This window comes from Dreissena polymorpha, chromosome 13 (genome assembly GCF_020536995.1).
Source record: "Dreissena polymorpha isolate Duluth1 chromosome 13, UMN_Dpol_1.0, whole genome shotgun sequence".
Taxonomy (NCBI): Eukaryota; Metazoa; Mollusca; class Bivalvia; order Myida; family Dreissenidae; genus Dreissena; species Dreissena polymorpha.
Genome location: NC_068367.1, coordinates 12,903,926 through 12,924,074, shown reverse-complemented (window position 1 = coordinate 12,924,074; position 20,149 = coordinate 12,903,926). Strand labels below are relative to the sequence as shown.

The 20,149-nt window shown below is 33.4% G+C and overlaps 2 protein-coding genes across 2 annotated transcripts; both read right to left on the bottom strand.

The window, feature by feature from the left end:
• Positions 1–1,014: 1,014 nt before the first annotated feature.
• LOC127856646 (uncharacterized) lies at positions 1,015–5,320 on the bottom strand. The gene is made up of 5 exons (XM_052392960.1): positions 5,245–5,320; positions 3,795–3,944; positions 3,090–3,243; positions 2,542–2,718; positions 1,015–1,305 (listed from the first exon to the last, which is right to left on the bottom strand). The coding sequence occupies exons 2-5, from the start codon at positions 3,935–3,937 to the stop codon at positions 1,237–1,239; spliced, it is 543 nt and encodes a 180-aa protein (XP_052248920.1). The 5' UTR covers positions 3,938–3,944; positions 5,245–5,320; the 3' UTR covers positions 1,015–1,236.
• A 1,786-nt stretch (positions 5,321–7,106) lies between these two features.
• On the bottom strand, positions 7,107–19,876 carry LOC127855960 (uncharacterized). The gene is made up of 9 exons (XM_052391898.1): positions 19,818–19,876; positions 14,719–14,786; positions 13,287–13,403; positions 12,664–12,741; positions 11,147–11,261; positions 9,920–10,049; positions 9,066–9,144; positions 8,701–8,814; positions 7,107–7,244 (listed from the first exon to the last, which is right to left on the bottom strand). Exons 1-9 carry the CDS (start codon positions 19,849–19,851, stop codon positions 7,107–7,109), a joined length of 873 nt encoding a protein of 290 aa, XP_052247858.1. The 5' UTR covers positions 19,852–19,876.
• Between the last annotated feature and the right edge of the window lie 273 nt (positions 19,877–20,149).

Here is a 20,149-nt window from a genome sequence, read left to right as displayed (position 1 = left end):
CCAAAATTTTCAATTTTTTTTTTCGTCTTTTCCGAATATATTAAGTCTGGCGCGTGTTTTGTGCTATATCTCGTAGCTCTATGCCAATCAGAGCCCTTGAAAAAGCCACGTGACGAAATGTTGTAGAATGATTGTTGGCTTTTTTCCCGGCGAAAAGTCGTAGCGACGCCATTTCACCTATAGGTACGTCGTTTCGTTTGGACAAATTTGACAAAAACGTCTTTATATTTTTTTTTATTTGCAACTACGAGGTGTCCTATCAGGACGAATTGTCGTACCTCATAAAAATGACAAAACTGGTGACAAAATATCGTAGCTACCATGTCTGACTGTCAGTATGACTTATCCGTATGACTTACGCGTCTACGGCTTATACCGTATTTTGCAGCTTCATTTGTTTGGTATTTTTACAGAATTTCAATTTATAAAACATCGTTACAAAAAAATGAGACGGTCTTTTCTCTCTCCTGAAAAGTTGGCATTTTGTAGCTACGAGGTTTGAGAACGACAGCGACGATAAGGCCTCCACAGCGCATGTTATGTTTTGGATTTGTGTAACAGCAAAGGCTTCAAAGCGTAGGTTGTGCCACACACCTTTAATTTGAATGGTTGATTTCACACACATGTTTGAATGTTTCAAACGTATTCGAATCACAAACTCCGAACATACGCTTATATTTCTGGGCACACTGATCCTTAATTTATTACATTAAATCTGTAAACGCTCGAAACATTGTCGAGAGCAGGGTTGACGTATTGTCTTATCAATGGTTTCGAATACGAATATTTCATTTGGACAATAATAAAAACAGAGTTAAATAACGTTTAAACAGCGCTTCCATTTACTTTGATACTAACAAATTGTTTAATTTCATTTGTTGTTTTGATGATTTAAGCGTGATATATTTTTATGGTTTTATCAATTTAATTAATATTAAAATGTCAATAAATTTTAATTATCTATGTGAGTCGTTTAAACAACTATACAAGTCTAATAATATCTTAAACATTTAATGTTGACAAATAGCAGCTTCAAAAAAGTACACCATAGGAATAATATTCGAAAATAATTCATCCATATGGGCATACAGACAGTTTATCTTTAAAAAAATACAGTGTTTTTATTATTAATATGAATTTCGTTATTTTGAGAGGATCTTCAAGTTGTAATAAATGTTTTTGGAAGCATCAGTATCGGGATCATGATCGTCCGCTGCTATCGTCGTCGCATTAAGTTTAGTCATTGCTGCTGCTGCTTTCGTCGTCGCAGAGAGGTTTTCGTTCGCAGAAACCCTGGTTGCAAATCTAATAAATAAGAAATAGGAAATATAAATATAAATATATGGGTGATAAACCACAAATACATTAAAAACAATAAATATATTCGTTTTGATGTTCGTGACACATTATAACATTTGTGAATTATTATTCTTTATTAATAAATTATATAATGTTTGTTGTCTTACGTGTAATATTTAATACATGTTAAAAACATCATATCATGAACATATATAACAGGAAAATACAAGGGTAGTCTCTCGATCACAATACATGTATTGTTAATAAAACTCAAGAGTGCTAACGAAATGGATATACAGGTGTACAGTCGCCCTCTCTTGTATTTAATATTTGTATCAATGCCTTTTAGATTGGATGTCAATATGTACCATACATCTCTCTTCATACTATCTGGGATCATCGTTTACGATGTTCCTTGCATAATATGTGTTGTTTCAGTCGGTTAAAGGTTAATCAAACATCAAATATTACAACAATTAGTATACCAATCGTATAACACGTTGTCGTAACAACACTGATATATCTGAGCATTGGTTATTCGTGAAAATGGCATTTAAAGAAAATATTTATTTTTAACAGAATGAAAGGTAAAACTCATTGTGTGAAAACTAACAATTAGACACTTGGTTTAGCTTATGTCATGAAGGCATTCCATAGCTAAATTTATGTTCGAAGATGTATTTAACAATAATTTATAATACACTCTCTCTTTGGAGCGAGCTAGAGAGAGTCGCGAGAGAGGCAGAAGGAGTAAGAAGTAGAGACGCTAGACGACGAGAGAGCTGCGCGCTAGCGCGACGCTAGAGCGAAGATCTCTCTCTATCTCTCTCATGCTCTCTAGATCTTCTATCTCTCTCTCTCTCATCTCTCTCTCTCTCCTCTCTCTATCTCTCTCTCTCTCTCTCTCTCTCTCTCTCTCAAATTAATCTTGTATTATTAATAAAACCAGAGCGCATGCGCACCGTTGAAGGAATCGTTGCAACCGTTTTATTGTGATTAAGTTTTTGTTTAATACAAAATGCGCCTTTATGGTATGCAAATGGATTTGTTCGTGTATGTATATATGTATGAATTAAGCTATTAAGCAAATGCTTTCGTAAAACAAACTTTGTATAGCGTCTTAACAATTTATCTTCCGCACACAATACTCGTAATTGAATTTATATTAATATCAAATTAACATTAATATAAAATTAGTATACGCATATTATGACAATATTAATATACAACATAAATGCATACGTTATTTGGATTCCTAACTCCATCGATGACGCATTTGGTTCCCATAGAAACGTCAGGTATGGGATCACAATGGGCACTATTCGGGACTGTGCAGTAGAACGGTTGTTGGAATTCGTTGTGGCAATCGACAACGTATCCCTTTGCAAGATGGGCTTCGGTGACGGAATCTTGAACATTCTTAAATAAGACGTAATTCAGACGTTAACGCATATCAACATATGCAGTGTCCTAAGCAATTCTTATTGTGGTGTGAGCCTTTATTGTCACTTTCTGTATTCGGTGAATCTTTATCTAAATATTAATATATCGAGATGTAAAGTATATTACTAAAATAATCAAAATTATAATATCAATATTTACAATATATTTATACAAATAATCAATGAACCATATGGTAAAGTAACGACTTCAAAATAAATGACGGCCTTATTATACTGTTCCGTTTAGTTCGTATTTACAAAATAGCATTGACGTCTAAGGCTAAAACGTGAAAAAGTAATGAAACACATCCAATCATATTGAAGCTAGTAGTAACGAACTGAAATTACCGGAAGAGTACATCGTGAGCTAGATGCGCCAAAGAAAAGTTGGCATTGCTCGTTTAATGTCAGGATTTTACCGGAAAGACCCTTGCAGAAGTCCATGATAAAGGAAGCGGTCGGGGGCAACAGACAGGTTGGTCGGAATTCCTCTGGATATATACTGAATTAAAATTTGAAACGGAAATTGGTTCTTAGGCTGTGTTATATTGAAGAATACAATAAAAGGTAGACAACCAGTTACTAATTAATATATGGAAATATACGTTAAAATGAGCAAAACTAGAAAACATACAATTGTGTTTTGTTCATATCAGTTGAATATTTTGTATTATATTAAGTTTTGGCCATTAGTCGATTCATATTGAAATTCACAATGTTTGTTTAAATACCTCATATGACGAAAAAGGTCGGTCATTTTTATAACATAGTGAAAATCCAGTTATACATCGTTGCAAACTACGATCTATATTACAACTTCAATACAGATAGTTTACAAGAATGTGATTGTATTTTCTTTAGTTTAAATGTATTTGACATGTCATACAATGTATACAAAAAACTAGCAGCTACAATTGGGATATTGGCGAGTCCACGAGTGTATTCTTTAAAAAAAAGTCCTGTATTCGGCTGCTTTATTCGAGCTTAACGAGCTTATGCTGTTACTGTTTATGCATGCATAGAAAATGAAATAAGTAAGCATTGCCTACGAACCTATAAGTGAATGATTCTAGTTCGTCGGACGAACACTGCGAAAATGTTCTGCGGTCGGGAAAGGTGCTCGAAGATTCCTCCGGCCAGACGCTACTCATGATGAACTTGCGTTGACATGAATTCCACCAACCATCAATTCCCATGCCAAATCTACATAAAAACACAGACAGTCCAGACGTACATGCAGGCTAGCTTTCGAATCAGTACTGCCAGGCCCTTATATTCAAGCAAATGAATACATGTCATACATGTGCACACTAACGAATACACTAACCTAAACACTATTAACAATTTATTAAATTGGGGTCAACCACTTGCAACAGTCAAGGTAAAGTATAGCATGTGTGTTTTACAGCGGTTCAAGAGCGTCCAGACCTCGTAATTGGTCCAGACTATTTCACATTTACGTGTTAGTACAATATAACTTAACTTCGTACAATTCAATGCAAACTTCGATAAGCATGTACATTTGTCACTTGTATTACCATGTAACGTCTCAATTATAGCATAACAACGACATTAAAACGCATTTGCATTAAATAGTAACACGTTAACGTTGGTACGATCACAACGTAATTAAGCCTACATAAACTTATCGGTTTACATAATGACATGGTTCAGCCAATATACATGTAAATAAATACACGTTTACGTATTTGTGTTGATGTACACAAGTGTTCTTTGTATACATGCGATGTGTGCGTTGACCTTATTAAATTGCGCCAAAGGATTCATTGACTACTCAATGACAACTCGGTGCTTTAAATATATTAAATCACTGAATTGGTGTTAAGGACACTATCGATTGCAAAAAATAGTGTACTGTTGGTTTATAGACAATGGGAATTTATTTAGGGAAAATTAGTCGCAGACACATTGTTTTCAATTGTAAAAGGTTGTAAAAAAAACAAAGTTTTAACTGTGAAATGTTGAGAAAGATAAAATTAGTATTTACACAGGAGATGACAATTCATATGTTTGGGACTATTTCTATTTTATGTAGATGTAAAATAGAACAAAAAACAAACGTTCTGCCAAGCTCCGTTCTTTACGATCATCTACACATTAAGGTCATTCATCTGTGAAAAAGTGAGCGAGCGTGGCCTGATGTTAAAGATTAAATTGAAACGAATAAAACTTGAACAGGTTGGGACTATAAACTACATTGCGGGAAAAAAAAATAAGTCGTTATGTTGCCAAATGTTAAACCTTCAAAATGCCTTTTGAATGAATCATATTTTGGTAATCAAACTGCACATGTGAGAGCGAGATTCACCCAGTAAGTGACGACGGCTGTATGAATGGACAAATGACATGCTTCATGCATAGCACGCCATGCGGGGTGGGGGGCTGTATGAATTTAAAGAACGTCGTTGGTGTCAGTCAAGTGAAATGTTAACCATACACCGCATTACTATATAATGTTTGTTGAAATAAATAATTGCTTTACCCATATCCAAGCAGTTGAGCCACTGTTTCGATGGCATCGGCATTGAACGCAGCAACCGAACTGTGATATCCATTATCGAAGACCCACTGTATACACATGGACTTAGATAGATAGATAGATAGATAGATAGATTTATTTCGGCAAGGAATGCATACAAGGGCATTTACAACATGTACAAAATATAAAATATAACATACATGAAAATAAATATACCATTACATACATACCAACACCAAGGATAACACAAAAATGGGTAAACCCATATTTCCATTGTGGTCCTTTGAGCTGGTGGCATGACATAGAGTGGCACTTAAATATTAAACAAAATTACATCAATAAAATGACCAACATAATTTAAATAAATATATTAAATACTATGCATGTATATCACAGACCATTTTGATACTTAAGATATCACAGATATCATTATTAATTATGAGATCCTAAAAATACACTATTAAAAAATGTGTAAGAAATAAATTAGATATCACAGATAGCATCATTTATTACACCATCCTAAAATACATAGAATAAAAAATGGAGAATGCATAACATTTTTGAAAGATAGGATCAATTTTGATAAAAATTGCTGACTAAAACTGATTCCTTAAGCCGAAAAAACAAACAATACACATAAAAAATTACAGATTTTCTAATAAATAATTTTTTAAAGATGACTTAAAAACAGGCAATCTGTCAATCTGTGTAATACTGGAGGGTAAATTGTTCCATAATGAGCATCCCGTGTAACAAAAGGACTTTGACCCGAAACCTTTGACCCTGGGGACAGCAAAAGCACCTTTTTGAGTTGACCTGGTCCTGTATGAATGAATAGAGGCCTTAAGAAACGCATCACCTGCAGGTCAAATTATTATGTTGTTATAACTCACTGCATGTAGATCATATAACTCCAACTTCAATATTTAATCTTTTGTCAAAAGATCCTTAATTGTTATCATTGCTAGTTAAAACATTATCAACACAATAAATATGTAGCTGTACCAACTGAACGAAATACATCCCGATGAAGCAATTCATTAGTAGCTTTAAATTATGCGGATAAGTCGCGAACATGTCATTTCTATATACAACGCATGTTCAATTACATAGAACTAATGCAACATTACTTTTTTGTACTGTTGTTCAACACCTAAGTAACAATCATATTTGGTAAAATAAATTCTTTGACATATTTCCATAGTGTGGGCGCTTGAAGGTCTCTAATTTTGACATGTATACGAATGCATAATGCTCTTAAGGTATGTGTTAACAAACGTCGCTATTTTAATACATGAAGAACAAGTCTTACCGTTAACTGCTCTTCCGTTATATCGCAGGTCAAAACTGTAAAACATGCAGGCATTCAATATTTAATTTATAAAACAAAACCGAAGACATAAAATAACTTAATTTGGAGAAATATATTATATTCATTCGCTTGCAGTTTTGTTACTTAAATAATTTCAAGTTTATAATTGATATTTGTCTTATGTTAACTTTGTAAAGTTAAATGCAATTTAAATTATTATAATTAAACCATATAATATATTGCTTCTATTATTTTTATACGAGTTTTCGTTCTAATATATAACGTATTGTCACTAGTTACATATGTGTAAGATTATAATTAATAACGTCGCATTATATAAAGAAAATAATGCATTATTGAGTAACTTTCCATATGGCATTCCCGAACTGCCAAGATTTTCACTTTCAATTTTGCAAAATGGTTAATTGGTTTATTTCAAAGGCGGTTGATGTATAGATATGTAAATTTCTAGAAAACTGTGTCTTAAATGTTAGATTTAATAAAAAGACCATCAAATTATAAATGATTTTCAAAGCCTTCTAACTAATATATATTACCCGGTAACAAATGTCGCGTGGTCATATGGTACAGGTGATATGTACGTTCGTAGGAACGGTACGAACGAATAAAGCACTGCCGAATGCAAGACCCCTTGGTTGAGGTTATAAGTCACAAAGCTGTAATCCGTGTCCTGAAGCAAGAACGTGGGGTGTTCAAATAGGCATTACAAACGTTTATTGCAATTTCATGAAACCAAGAGTTCGAAATAATAGGGAGTAACCGCAATAAATTAAAAAAATTGAAAACGCAAAGTCAAAAGGCTTAGCATGGACATCTTGTGTGGTCTTCGTTTTCTTAACGTACATTACTTTTGTAAGTTTTATGACGCAATATTGTACAACATCGTTATTGAAACGTGAGTATTTTGATAAAATCGCGATTCGTCAATACTTTGCTTGCATGCCATTTTTACAGTGAACTAGCATAATTTATGTTTGCTGAACTAGCATAATTTATGTTGCATTTGTTTGTATTTTCAAATATGATTGTATTTCTATGCTACTTATAAATTTTAGTTGGTTTAATGTTTCTTGAGGTGTGTGTTTATCCAAAACGCATCACATAAATATTTCTGAGTGTTGTGATACCTTATTCATGCATGAAAACCAGATGCCTACACTATTCAGTTTTATAGTTTAAAAAATAACTTTTTTTGTTTTGCAACACTATTAATTTAATTATTAATATTTCGCAAGTTATTCTTTAGCATACTACTTCAAATATTCAAAGATTGATGGAAGCTGTAACTGCGTATTGTTAAGCAGATTTTAAATACTTTTCAAAAATTGCTATTTGTATAAAACGAAAGAGTCGATTAAGATCATGTATCGCAATTGCATTTATTTTATTTATTCGTGTATGTACACAGAGGGAAACCTCAGCTGCGCAAGCAAGAGAGCCCTTATAATGATAATGCGGTGCCTTACAAGTAGCAAGGAACCGATCGCCAAATAAAACGAAACCTAACAAATACACTAGACAGTCCCCGAAACCAACATTGTTTCGTCTTAAGAAGCAATTTAGTAATATACTTTGAAACATTGGTTCTTGGAATCCAATCAACGGATTTCAAAAATATTGAAAGATTAAGAAGAATCTTTGAAAACTTTTTTATCACGGCCCATCGACCATCGTTTCGAAATAACTGTAGAGTTAAGTAACCTAATCCTACAAATATATGTATTATTGGGCATTCTTTTGGCAAATGATTAATTGAAAACGTACTTTCGAAAAATGTTAAATCTGTGTATATAACAGTATCTGATTGCATAGCATTTTATCCCAATGAAGTTAGCATTAATTGCAATTATATAATATATTATATGATTGCTGTAATTCATACATATATATATCTTAATTGTCATTTTCAGGATAAATAATTAATATAATATTTATTATAATTTCTTGTTAAGTAAATGCGTCAAATATCACATTGTGTTGCATATTTGTCTAAATATTTGATTGATAACATGCGTAAGAAAACCATTCATTGTGATGTTTAATTTACCGACACTTATTTCTGCACACATATTGTTATAAATTGAGAACGGCAAAGAGTACATGTGATATTGAAATAATAGATATACCCCAGGTGGAAACACTACGTTCACAATCTGTACAGCTATGTTCTGAGGCAAAGCCGTTGCGCCTCTGTACAACAGATTATTATACTGCTTCAACGTCTGATACATTATGGTAAGCTGGAACATAAAACATACACTTACGAATTATCGTGCCCATTCATGGTGCATGGCTTATTCCAATTACAATACTATCAAAGAGCATACGTGACATACGACGCGTGGTCAACAAATGTACCGTGATAAATTGTAGACATATCATCATAGGTTAAATGTTTTATTTATCGTGAATTCAAAATGCAAACTTAACACCATGGCCACGGATTAATTTTAGAAGATAATGCTCTAGACAAATCGTTAAAAGTATTTACCTCGTTCGCCGCCAGTGTGAAGAACTTTAAAATATCAGTTCGAGTCTTGTCCATTTTGTTGTTGTTCAGAGGTAGAAACCTACATAAATAATTATTTTGTAAAATCAAATAATATATGGATGTACCTAAGATATGGACTTTTAAGGACTCATAAACCTATCTTGTAAATGATTTTATTACAAATGCAGCTTATGAATGACATTCTCTCCACAAATATACATCATTAATAGAGCACTATGTGCCTCAAAAGCAAATAGTATAACAGACGCGTAATTATTAAAGAGGTTAGTCCTTCGCAATGTTTACTTCTTCCAAAGCACTTTACATTATTGCAAAATCAAACCCTATAAATGATTGGCGCTTGTTGCTCGTTTGTTTAAATTGTAGTTGTTTTTGCATGTTATGTTTCGGCCCTATATTACAGTTTGAAATGTATTGGGAGAGGATATCAATTGCGAGGGGAGAGTTGACGATGAAAACGCAAAACAAAGATGTTAAGCCGTTTGTTGTCACGACATATTTGTTTCCGACATTCAAGTTCTTGCAATATATACACATTGAAATCACGATTGCGCTTTCGTGTTTTCTACTCAGTATAATTTGAGATAGTTTGTATCAAAAAGTATTCCATATGAAGATTAACAAACTTAAGATAATGAGCCGCATTCTAGTTTCTGTTAACAAATGACTAGTAAAAGACCAAAGCTTTGTTAACCTTTATGTTTGCCATTTTATTTGTTCACGCATTCACATTAATACAAAAAAGTACATCAGTGTACCACTACCACAAAAATATAAACGCAAGTCTCGATTTATAATTGACCATTATAAATAATCTAAAAATATGTGCTTACTTATTGACCAGGGCCGTGTCCACAAAGACAACAACTTTAACCACGACTGCGTTTTCGATGTCATCCAGAATCGCTCGTTGCTGGCGTGGTTGCCCTTTTGTCCCAAGAAGCTCCGTCAGTATGGGGAAACCTGATTGAAGATACGATTACGTGAATGTCGAATTGTATTGAATAAGAAATATTAATATAAAGTTGTAACCCATATTTATACGTACATATATTTTACAAGAAAGAGCACCTGTGTTCTATTTGTGATATATAGCAAGGTATATGTTTTTATGTTCGTTTTTTTTTCAGAAATATAAATACTTCAGTATGCGCTCAAGGGTGAGAGAGGGTTAACTATTCGTGGAAAACACACATGAAGCATGCCATATTTAAGACATTGGAAACCCTAAAATCTACGGGCAAACCCTAATGTTTGCGCATGCCATGTGCAATTTTGTAAAGGTCATGTCAACTTATCACGACTTCCGGCTTGAACATCGAATATGTTTTAAATGTTTTTCTATTTGCTTAAACGTCTTTATAGCAAAAAATCTAATACAGGACACATATTTTTTCCATGTTTACGTTATTCGTGCAATATGAGAGAAGATTATGCTTAAAGCATATTATTTTATTTGAAAAATCAGTATAGCCAGGGATGGGTAAAATTGATCACAAAATCAAGATTTGAAGAAATGTGTTAAAATACTACTGTACAATGAAGATATCAAATCTTAACATCTTTGTTTTGATGTTTTAACACTCAACTTTTGCGTAATTGTTTTGTATTTAAGTGTACATATATCATGTCACCATCCAGGGCATGTTCAGTTTTGGTCATACGGTATAATTTAAACAAATTTGTTAAATACCTCTACCTGAGGCTTAAGATTAACCATGAAGGTTATCGGGCAGCTTCATTAGTTCGAGAATACAATTTTTAAACAATGAACATATCCGAGTATCGAATCATCCTTAATACGGGGCTTATGCATGATTTAAAAATCGGAAGCCGGGTAGTGATTCACTGCAAAAGCTAGCCATTATCAGTCCGTGCGCAGGTGAGCTAAAATGTAACACATCGAAATGACAGCGTTCTACCATGTCATAATTTAATCGAAAATGAATGTTTTTAATATAAAAAACACATTAAACATTACAGAGGGCATTTGATATTTTCATTAATGTAATGATTCAACTTTGTGCCGTAGATAATATGCAGAAAACATAAAGTATGACCTGAATTTGGTGTTGATAGTGGCAGTGTAACTGCCTCCTTATCAGATGGAAGTTCCAACACTTTTCCTCTGCCGTTGAAATAGTCGAGAACATCGCCGCGACGTACCAATCCGTACTATAAACATAATTAAGAAGGTGTATCATTTAGTATAACTAATGCACTCCTTTGTGCATTGATTTAAGCATGAACAGAGAAGGTGATGTCATACATATTTACCCATTCATGTCGTTTATGCTGTCGAATACTTTCACTAGCTCAAATATGTAACTTATTGCTGTTTTTGTTTTTATATGTTTATCAATTGTTAATGTACATATATTTTATACGTTATGCAAATATAAAGTATAAAGTGCTTAAACTAATCAAAAATGGTATTCAATGCGTGTCTTAATGAATTGTATATATATATTTTATTCCATGTTTGCCATCTATCATATGCTTATATTGCGAAATAAACGCGTTATTTGTTTGCTATGCTATTTAAAAGTAACAAGTTCATTATAAATCCCATGTATTGCTTTCCAATAGTTATCAATTTAAAGGTTAACAATGCACTATGGGATTTGTATTAATCAGCGTCTCCGATATTTTCAGTTGTTTTGTGTTAGTTCTTGTTTTCGTCTCACTATGGTTTTGTGCGCCGAGTAAATATACGTATTATTAACTGCTGCTAACCCATTTATGCCTAGCGTCTATAAAAGAGGCATTGGCAAACAGCGTAGAATCAGATGAGACGTCGCATGATGTTTGCTTAAAAGAATTTCTGTAAGAAATTTTCTAAATATAGAAATAAATATACTTGACATCCCTAATTTTGGAAATAAATTGATCCAATTTAGAAGGATGGGGGAGTCCACTAGGCATAAATGGGTAAATGATTGATTGGTATCAGTTATGTTCGAAGTATTTATAATATTAAGCAATCTCGCTCACTCATTATTTAAGGAGATGTCAGAAATATGTGTATAGGTTTCATAATGTCGTTATCAATTGAGTCGCGTTCTAAAAAAGCTGGGCTTAATTCATGTGCGTTAAGTGTCATCCCAGATTAGCCTGTACAGTCCGCACAGGCTAATCAGAGACGCCACTTTCCGCTTTTAAAAACTTGATTTTCGGTAAGGAGGGACTTCATTGAAACTAAAAATACCATAAACGCGGAAAGTGTCGTCCCTGATTATCCTGTGCGGACGGCACTTTACGCAAATGCATTAAGCCCAGTTTTCTCAGAACACGACTCAATGGCATGTATAAAAATGTGTCTTAATTGGGCTATTGGCTTTATTGAAATGTTATAAATAAAATATTGAATGAAAAAACTATAAACGTCGTTATCTCATTTAATATAACTAGCATATCAGAAATACCTTTTTATAATGGAACGTATTTGGTTGATTGACACACACACACAAATACACTGTTTATGAAGTTTTCACAATTACTTCCTTACAGCAATAGTGAAATTATAGAAATCGATTTTTAGAATAACATTCAACAACCATAGTTCATATATATTTACTGTGCTAGTAGTTCCGTCCAGTTCCACATCTTCTCTGTAGATGATGTCTCTTTCCTCCGATACGTAGATAGCAGAGTGCTGTGAATAGAATGTTCCCAAATAATATAAATGAATGGCCATTACATCGTTGGTTCATATAATACGTGAATTCAGGATTTCCTAACAGACAATTAATGTGAGCGAACACACATACTTCTCGGCACTGCATATGCGACACACACCCTTTACATAGCGTGGATCTAGTTGAACACTACATTAGGTTAAATTACAATAAGTAATGAAAATCCGCGTTTTCAAGACCTAATTTCATTAGAACCGTATTTAAACCATATCACAAATACACAAAATCACTATTTTGTCTGGTCTTTACCAGAACTGAAAACTCGTTAATCATTTCATAAGACAGATCACATGCTAACCCTAAATTATTAAAGAACTGGTCAGTTTTGTTTTCGTAAAAAGCCACAATAAATAACGCTATAACGCTTTACCAGTTAATAACAGGATGGCATTCAATACAGTTAATGTTATTGTTATCCTGGAAAAAACGTTGAGTTTAGATTAAGAATGGTACTCGTTTATATAACTATCAATTCGCAACAATTGAGCGAATTAGTGCATACCGCCACTTTCCTTCCTAAAGGTTGTGTGTCATTCAAGTTAAGGTCGAAGTGTTGCCTGATCAGTCGCTTGGAACCGTGCAGTTTGCCGTCGATTTCCACGTCCAGAAATATGGACTCCTTAAATTGAACAGGAATGATATACATAAATCAAAGCCGGCAACAACATTTCTGTGTCGAATCAATATTATAGCGATTATATGATTTTAATTTAAGCATTTTATGTGCACTGTTTTTAAGATGAACATTAATATCAAATTCGTATGTAAAATAAATAATTCATCTTATAATGGTTATATTAATCAAATGTGTTTATTTTAATGACATTTTAAACTACCAAGTTTACGTTATGGCTACTCGTATGTATTGGTCGCATAGATTTGTAGGGATTTCCAACAGCTGTACATGACCTTTGCATATGAATGCATTTTCTGCTGTACAAACGAGAATCATTTGCGTTTAATAAAATAAATATATTTCCTTTATGTTCTTGTACTACTTATTCTTACATTAGTTGCTGTGTGTATGTTTTAAAAAGATTAACTACTAAGGTCATTTAAACCAGGGTTCGATAGCCGAAACGTTTTGCAACTACGTTACTCTCTGTACTTTGCGTTTACACAATCAGTGTCCAAACAAAAAGTCAGGGGTGTTTTCCGTGTAAGCCAGCGTTTTCTCTTAAGGCACCACGGATGTTTAAATTCAATCATTAAAATCCATCAGTTTAGATTGTATATAACTCTCAATATTGACGTGAAATAAGTAGAAATTAATCTGCGAAAACAAGGAAATTGACATAATTTCATTTTGTCTCAGATTCCAAAACAATAACTATAGTGTTTTCTCTAGAGAAAAATAACATTACGGACGTCTATATACAAACGGAAAATATTACTATGATTATCCATAGTAGTCCAAAAGATGCTTAAAATAATAACACCCTTACGATTAAATAGTTTTGTCTCTTTTGAATAAAATCATTATTTTGCTATACCATAATCAAACATAGTTTGTATGACCATCGACGGTAACATAAGCTCAAAAACATATATACAAGAATCAACATTCTAAAACTGAAACGGTTACGACAGTATACTGCAAAGTATTTTGTTTAAACCGATATATTTTAGCTCGATTGCATCGAAAGTCCTCAGGCTTATTGGAACGCTCTCGAGTCCGTTTCCTGGGACTAGTACCAGCACCTGGTGTCTTTGAGGAAGATCTAAAGAACGCCTCCCGAAAGTAGATCTAACCCGTGACCACCCGGCCGCCAGGCGGACACCATATCCATTAGGCCACGGCGACCTCAAAGTATTTCAAAATCATGCTTTTCGATTAAAATATAAAAACATATTATATTATTTTTTTGCAGAACTGTGCTCTTGTTGGGTAATGACTTAATTAAAATCAAAAAATAAAAGTGTATCATGTTTACGTTTAAGTCAGCTCCCTGCTCAGGTCCCTCAGGCTTATGGCGACGCAACTTTCCATCCCTCGCTTTAGCTGAAATTTTTTTTAATGTCAATGCTTTTTTTAAAATAAAATATTCCTAATAAATATTCAGGTGGTTATATAATTAACGAAATTCGAATATACAGCTATGCATATTGTTATAACATTGCCTATTATGTAATTTATGAAACATTGTATGCGTGATAATCCTAAAGGATATATTTCAATATGGAAGTGATAGTGTACAGTCTCATTTTGGTGCTTTTTTTTAAATGATATGTTAAATAATGTCTACTATAGACTATGGACGTATTCATAAAAGTTATAGCTGCATTTCTTTACTGTAAACATGAACGTGCATTTGCATTCAGCCACAAAAACAAACAAGTGCCTGTGGCATATTGTTACTGCTCATGAAGGATCTATCATGATCATCATGGCTTTCAGGTGCAGTTTATGTTTAACTGAACATTCACACCGAATAAAAAGGAAAACAGCTATGAACATAACTGATTGAATCTAGAGACGAAGGAAAGTCAGAAAAAAAGACAGGTACAAAACACGCTGTATAAGATTTATGTATTACACCCATTAAGTCACTGAAAATTATGAATCAACTGCATCAACCATTTACTTAATATTTAAGTCGAGACCATATCTAAAAACAATAAAACGTTCTCATAGAATATAGGTTATTACAATGGTATCGCGCACATAAGCATTGATTATACGTTTAAAGGACAATTAATTTAAGAATGATTGAACATCTTTTAGAAATTGATTGCGTTTGTTTTTCTTTATTCGATATATAAGCTATAAGTTTTATAAGTTGGAATGTTTATTTTTTTCCAAAAATGGTATTTGGACTGAATTTAATCGGATTATTGAGCGGAAATATATCTTTCAAATGTATTTCGGTTTCGATTGACCAGTTTACAAACAAATGTTTAAAGACGGTTTCATCATTTACTAGTAAGTGATTTAAAAGTGATTAAACATGATGATGTATGACCATAGCAATACCATATTCTGACAAGAAAAAACAACATTGTTACGTTAAATGTGCATGGTACCAAGGACTTACCATTAAAGCAATATTATTATGATTGGATCGATTATTTTTCATGTTAAAGTTCCTTTTTGTGATAATTGTGTTGTTTTGTTATTTATTCTCAGATAAGTATTTATGATGTTTTGGCAAGTCTATCTCAAGTTCTTTAACCCTTATCTTAAGCATCGACAATTCCAAAAGGTAAATCCAGGTTTATTAAGTATCGTATGTGTCCTCTTACCTTGTCGTTTTGTTAAGGCAATTGTACTATTATGATTACTATTTTGCTACCTGCACACCAGGTTTGTTCTGGAGAACGCTTAAATGTTAGTAATAATTCTTCAGTCGAAACTGAGAACAGCGGTCAGTCAATGGAAATGGCCAAAGTGACCGTTGTCGACGAGTGACCGCTATTATCGGATCACCACTTTTTAGATGGTTGGTAAGTTGGTAGTATTGCCACATCATTACCCCACCCAGTCATTTGCACGAAGTGCAAAACAAAAGCTCATTGCATAACTAGGCCTAAGCATAACATAAATAATTTCTATTAAATAATACAGAATAATGTATTATAAATGGGTTTAACTTCTTAACTATTTTTAAACTGAATATATGACTTTATCAACGATATAATTGTTGTTTACTCATGAATATCGTTTATTAAGTAAATCCAAGAGTTCATATTCATTGGGATTCATTTTAAAGTAAAAATTGTCACGTCACGTCCGAACAAATATAAAAACGGATTCGCTGTCATAAACAGAACGTACCATATAACTGTATATTTCTAATTCAAAGAAAAAGATGCCAAATTATTGTTAAAAAGTATTAAGTTTGTTATACAAGTTGAACTCAATGTTCATGTATATTTTATATATATGTATATAAATATATAAATTTATATATATATCTATTTATTATAACAGACGATCATTAATCTTTTTATAGCCTTCTTATAACAACCACATGGATATTAAAGACAAGAGGGCCATGATGGCCCTGTGTCGCTCCACTGTCTTAAATGCCAAAAAAGCGTGCAATGCGCATGGGTTAAAATGTACTCAAGCATGTGACTTTCTCTTTCTATCCCTCGTCCCACTGGGCGCTTAAAGTTGGAAGGTGAGCATTTTTATATAAATTTGGCCCCAGGGGCATAATTTGAACAAATTTGGTAGAGGACTATTAGATGTCACTACATACCAAATTCTGTAGCCCTATGCCCTACGATTATGGACAAGAAGATTTTTAAAGTTTGCACAAAATAGGCCTTATTTAAGCTTATGTTCATTTTTGTGACCCCCGGGGCAGGGTCAAATTTGACCCCAGGGGCGAAATTTGAACAAACTAAGTAGAGAACTATTAGATGTCACTACATACCGACTTTGGTAGCCCTAGGCCCTACAGTTATGGACAAGTAGATTGTTGAAGTTTGCACAAAATGGGCTTTATGTAAGCATATGTCCATTTTTGTGACCCCCGGGGCAGGGTCAAATTTGACCCCAGGGGCATAATTTGAACAAATTTGATAGGGGACTATAAGATGTCACTACATACCAAATGTTGTAGCACTAGGCCCAATGGTTATGGACAAGTAGATTTTTAAATTTACACAAAATAGGCTTTATATAAGCATATGTTCAATTGATTGACCCCCGGGGCGGGGTCAAATTTGACCCCAGGGGAATAATTTGAACAAATTTGAAAGAGGTTCACCCCAGGAACATTTGTGAGAAGTTTTATCAGAATTGGACTTGTAGTTTAGGAGAAGAGATGTTAAAAGAAAAAGTTAACGCACGGACGCGCGGACGCACGCACGACGGACACAGGACCATGACATAAGCCCCGCTGGCCTCTGGCCAGTGGAGCTAAAAAATACATACTATAACAGTATACAACGGATACAACTAAGCTAAGAAAATCGCTTCCAAAAGCATTAATTACCCAAAATAAACAGTATACCAACCGCAAGGATATTTATCTGTCAGAAAATAATAAACTTGGCAATAAACAACGATCATTCATTAAATTAAAACAAAACCTTACATTAAAAAAACAACAACTAAAACAATCCTTACTTTGAACCAGGTGTGCACAACTGAAAACTGAGAATTCTAATTGTAGTTCCCATATTCCATAAAAATTAACCTCTTTTGAAGGTGCATTTTAATTGCCTAGTTTCTTTAAATAGTTTTATATAACATAATTACAATTAAATGTGATTTTTTGCTCGGAATTTGTATTAAACCGCCCCAATTTTACAATAACAATAGTTTACTTTCATTTTGGATAATACATTCATTACATGTATTTCAAACATGAGATTTGATTGGTTAATTCTTCACTGCAGTAAGCAGCTAGCCAATCACGTCCCATGTTACATAACTTAAAAAAAAATTGCACACATATGAAGATTGAAGATAATTTAAACAATTTAATATTTAAGGTGTTGTTACACATATGCAGTCACATGACATCATACAAGTTGTCTACTGATTCATAAATTGTCTCTGGATTATAAAACAATATAATATTTTCTCAACTTCTCAGTATTATTGAAATATGGAACAAAATATGTCAGAGTGGTTGTGCATACCTGTGTCCAAGTGCGAAAATTTTACAGTTGTTTATCAAACTTCCATCATAAACTGTTTTATAGTTTATTTGGTGCAATTATCGCTTTTGGAAGAGATTATTTTGCTTTTGTTCTGACCATGGTGTTGTGCAGGAAATATTACAGTTGTATCCCTTGTATATATATGCTGTATGAAGAGTATTTTCTTAAATGTCCTTGTGATAACAACAATCGACAGCTGTTAATCAGCGATTAAGATCTATTGATTTTGTTCACGCGCTCATGCTTAGTCGTTATGAATCCATCTGGGAATTGCTTCGCATGCATATTTTTATTGATACGTGCATCTGTTTCGTGTGTGTTCTTAATTGTCGCGACTCGAAACGACTAACGCGTGACCGTTGATTTCTGTTCAAACATGACTTTCGGATTGATATATACTGACAGTTGACCGTAATGGACAATTGACCGTTATTCTCAAGTGTAATATAGAATGATTTTGAACGGTCAGTGAATCCGGACTGAGCGTTTTATGCAACTAACCGTTATTCTTAAAGCGAGATTAAACGGTTTTGTCAAATATTTATATATTGACTTTATATAAAATGTGTTAAAAACTTATTATGCATATATGTCAATATACATTAAAATAAAGTCAAGAAGAACATGTGTTGAAAAATGCGAAATAAGCCAGATATTTAATTCTGAAACCGAAATGTCTGTACAGTCGAATTCGCCAGCATGTATATCATGCATGTACGATGTGAATCTTAATTTAGTTTTACGGATCATTTTAATTTCCTGCAACAACATATGTTCATACGACACACGAACATTAACTCCTATCCTAATAAAAAGACGAATGCTTCGGTAATTGCAGGAAAATATGTACGAAATATCTTCGTCACAATCGCCTCGGGGCGCTAATTTGTCGTTGCTTCATTTTATAAAATTCGTCTCCAATGTATATTTTTTCTTGCCTATTTTGTGTTATTGTAACATAGTTTTATAAATATATTGCACTTTAACACATATAAAAATCGTATAATCTCGATTTAAGTGACCATAAGGTCGGTTTTGACTGTTGATATAATTCTATATCAGTAAACTCTATATTATTACATGATTTTACAATTGAATATTGTTATATGATGCATACGGGTACACATATGTGTCGTGTTCTGAGAAAACTGGACTAAATGCATGTGCGTAAAGTGCCGTCCCAAATTTGCCTGTGCAGTTCGCACAGGCTAATCAGGGACGACACTTTCCGCTTTTATGGTATTTTCAGTTTCAATGAAATCCCTCCTTACCGAAAATCAAGTTTTAGCGGGAAAAGTCGTCCCTGAATAGCCTGTGCAGACTGCACATGCTAATCTGGGACGACCCTTTACGCACATGAATTACGGCCAGTTTTCTCAGAACACGACTCATATATTCAAGTTCTTTAAATTACCGTTAATCAGTGATCCTTCTGTCAGAGGTGCCATCCCTAGTGTAAGCAGCGGCCCAATCAGGACAATAAGACCAATCTGAAAAATGTAATTATCAAGTCATGTGCGAAAATCAATACTATTATAATTGTGAAAAGGTGTGTCAATAGTGGCTTTCTTAAACGCAAATTAATAAATAATATGATCATGGTTAATAATGAACTAAAAGAGACAATTGATTTAAACTTGTGTTACCCTTACTATAATTGTCTCAAACTGGTTTTCACAATGTCGTTACAAATTCCTGGCTGACAGTGTAATTATATTTTCTAATTTATAAACGGAATGGTCAAAC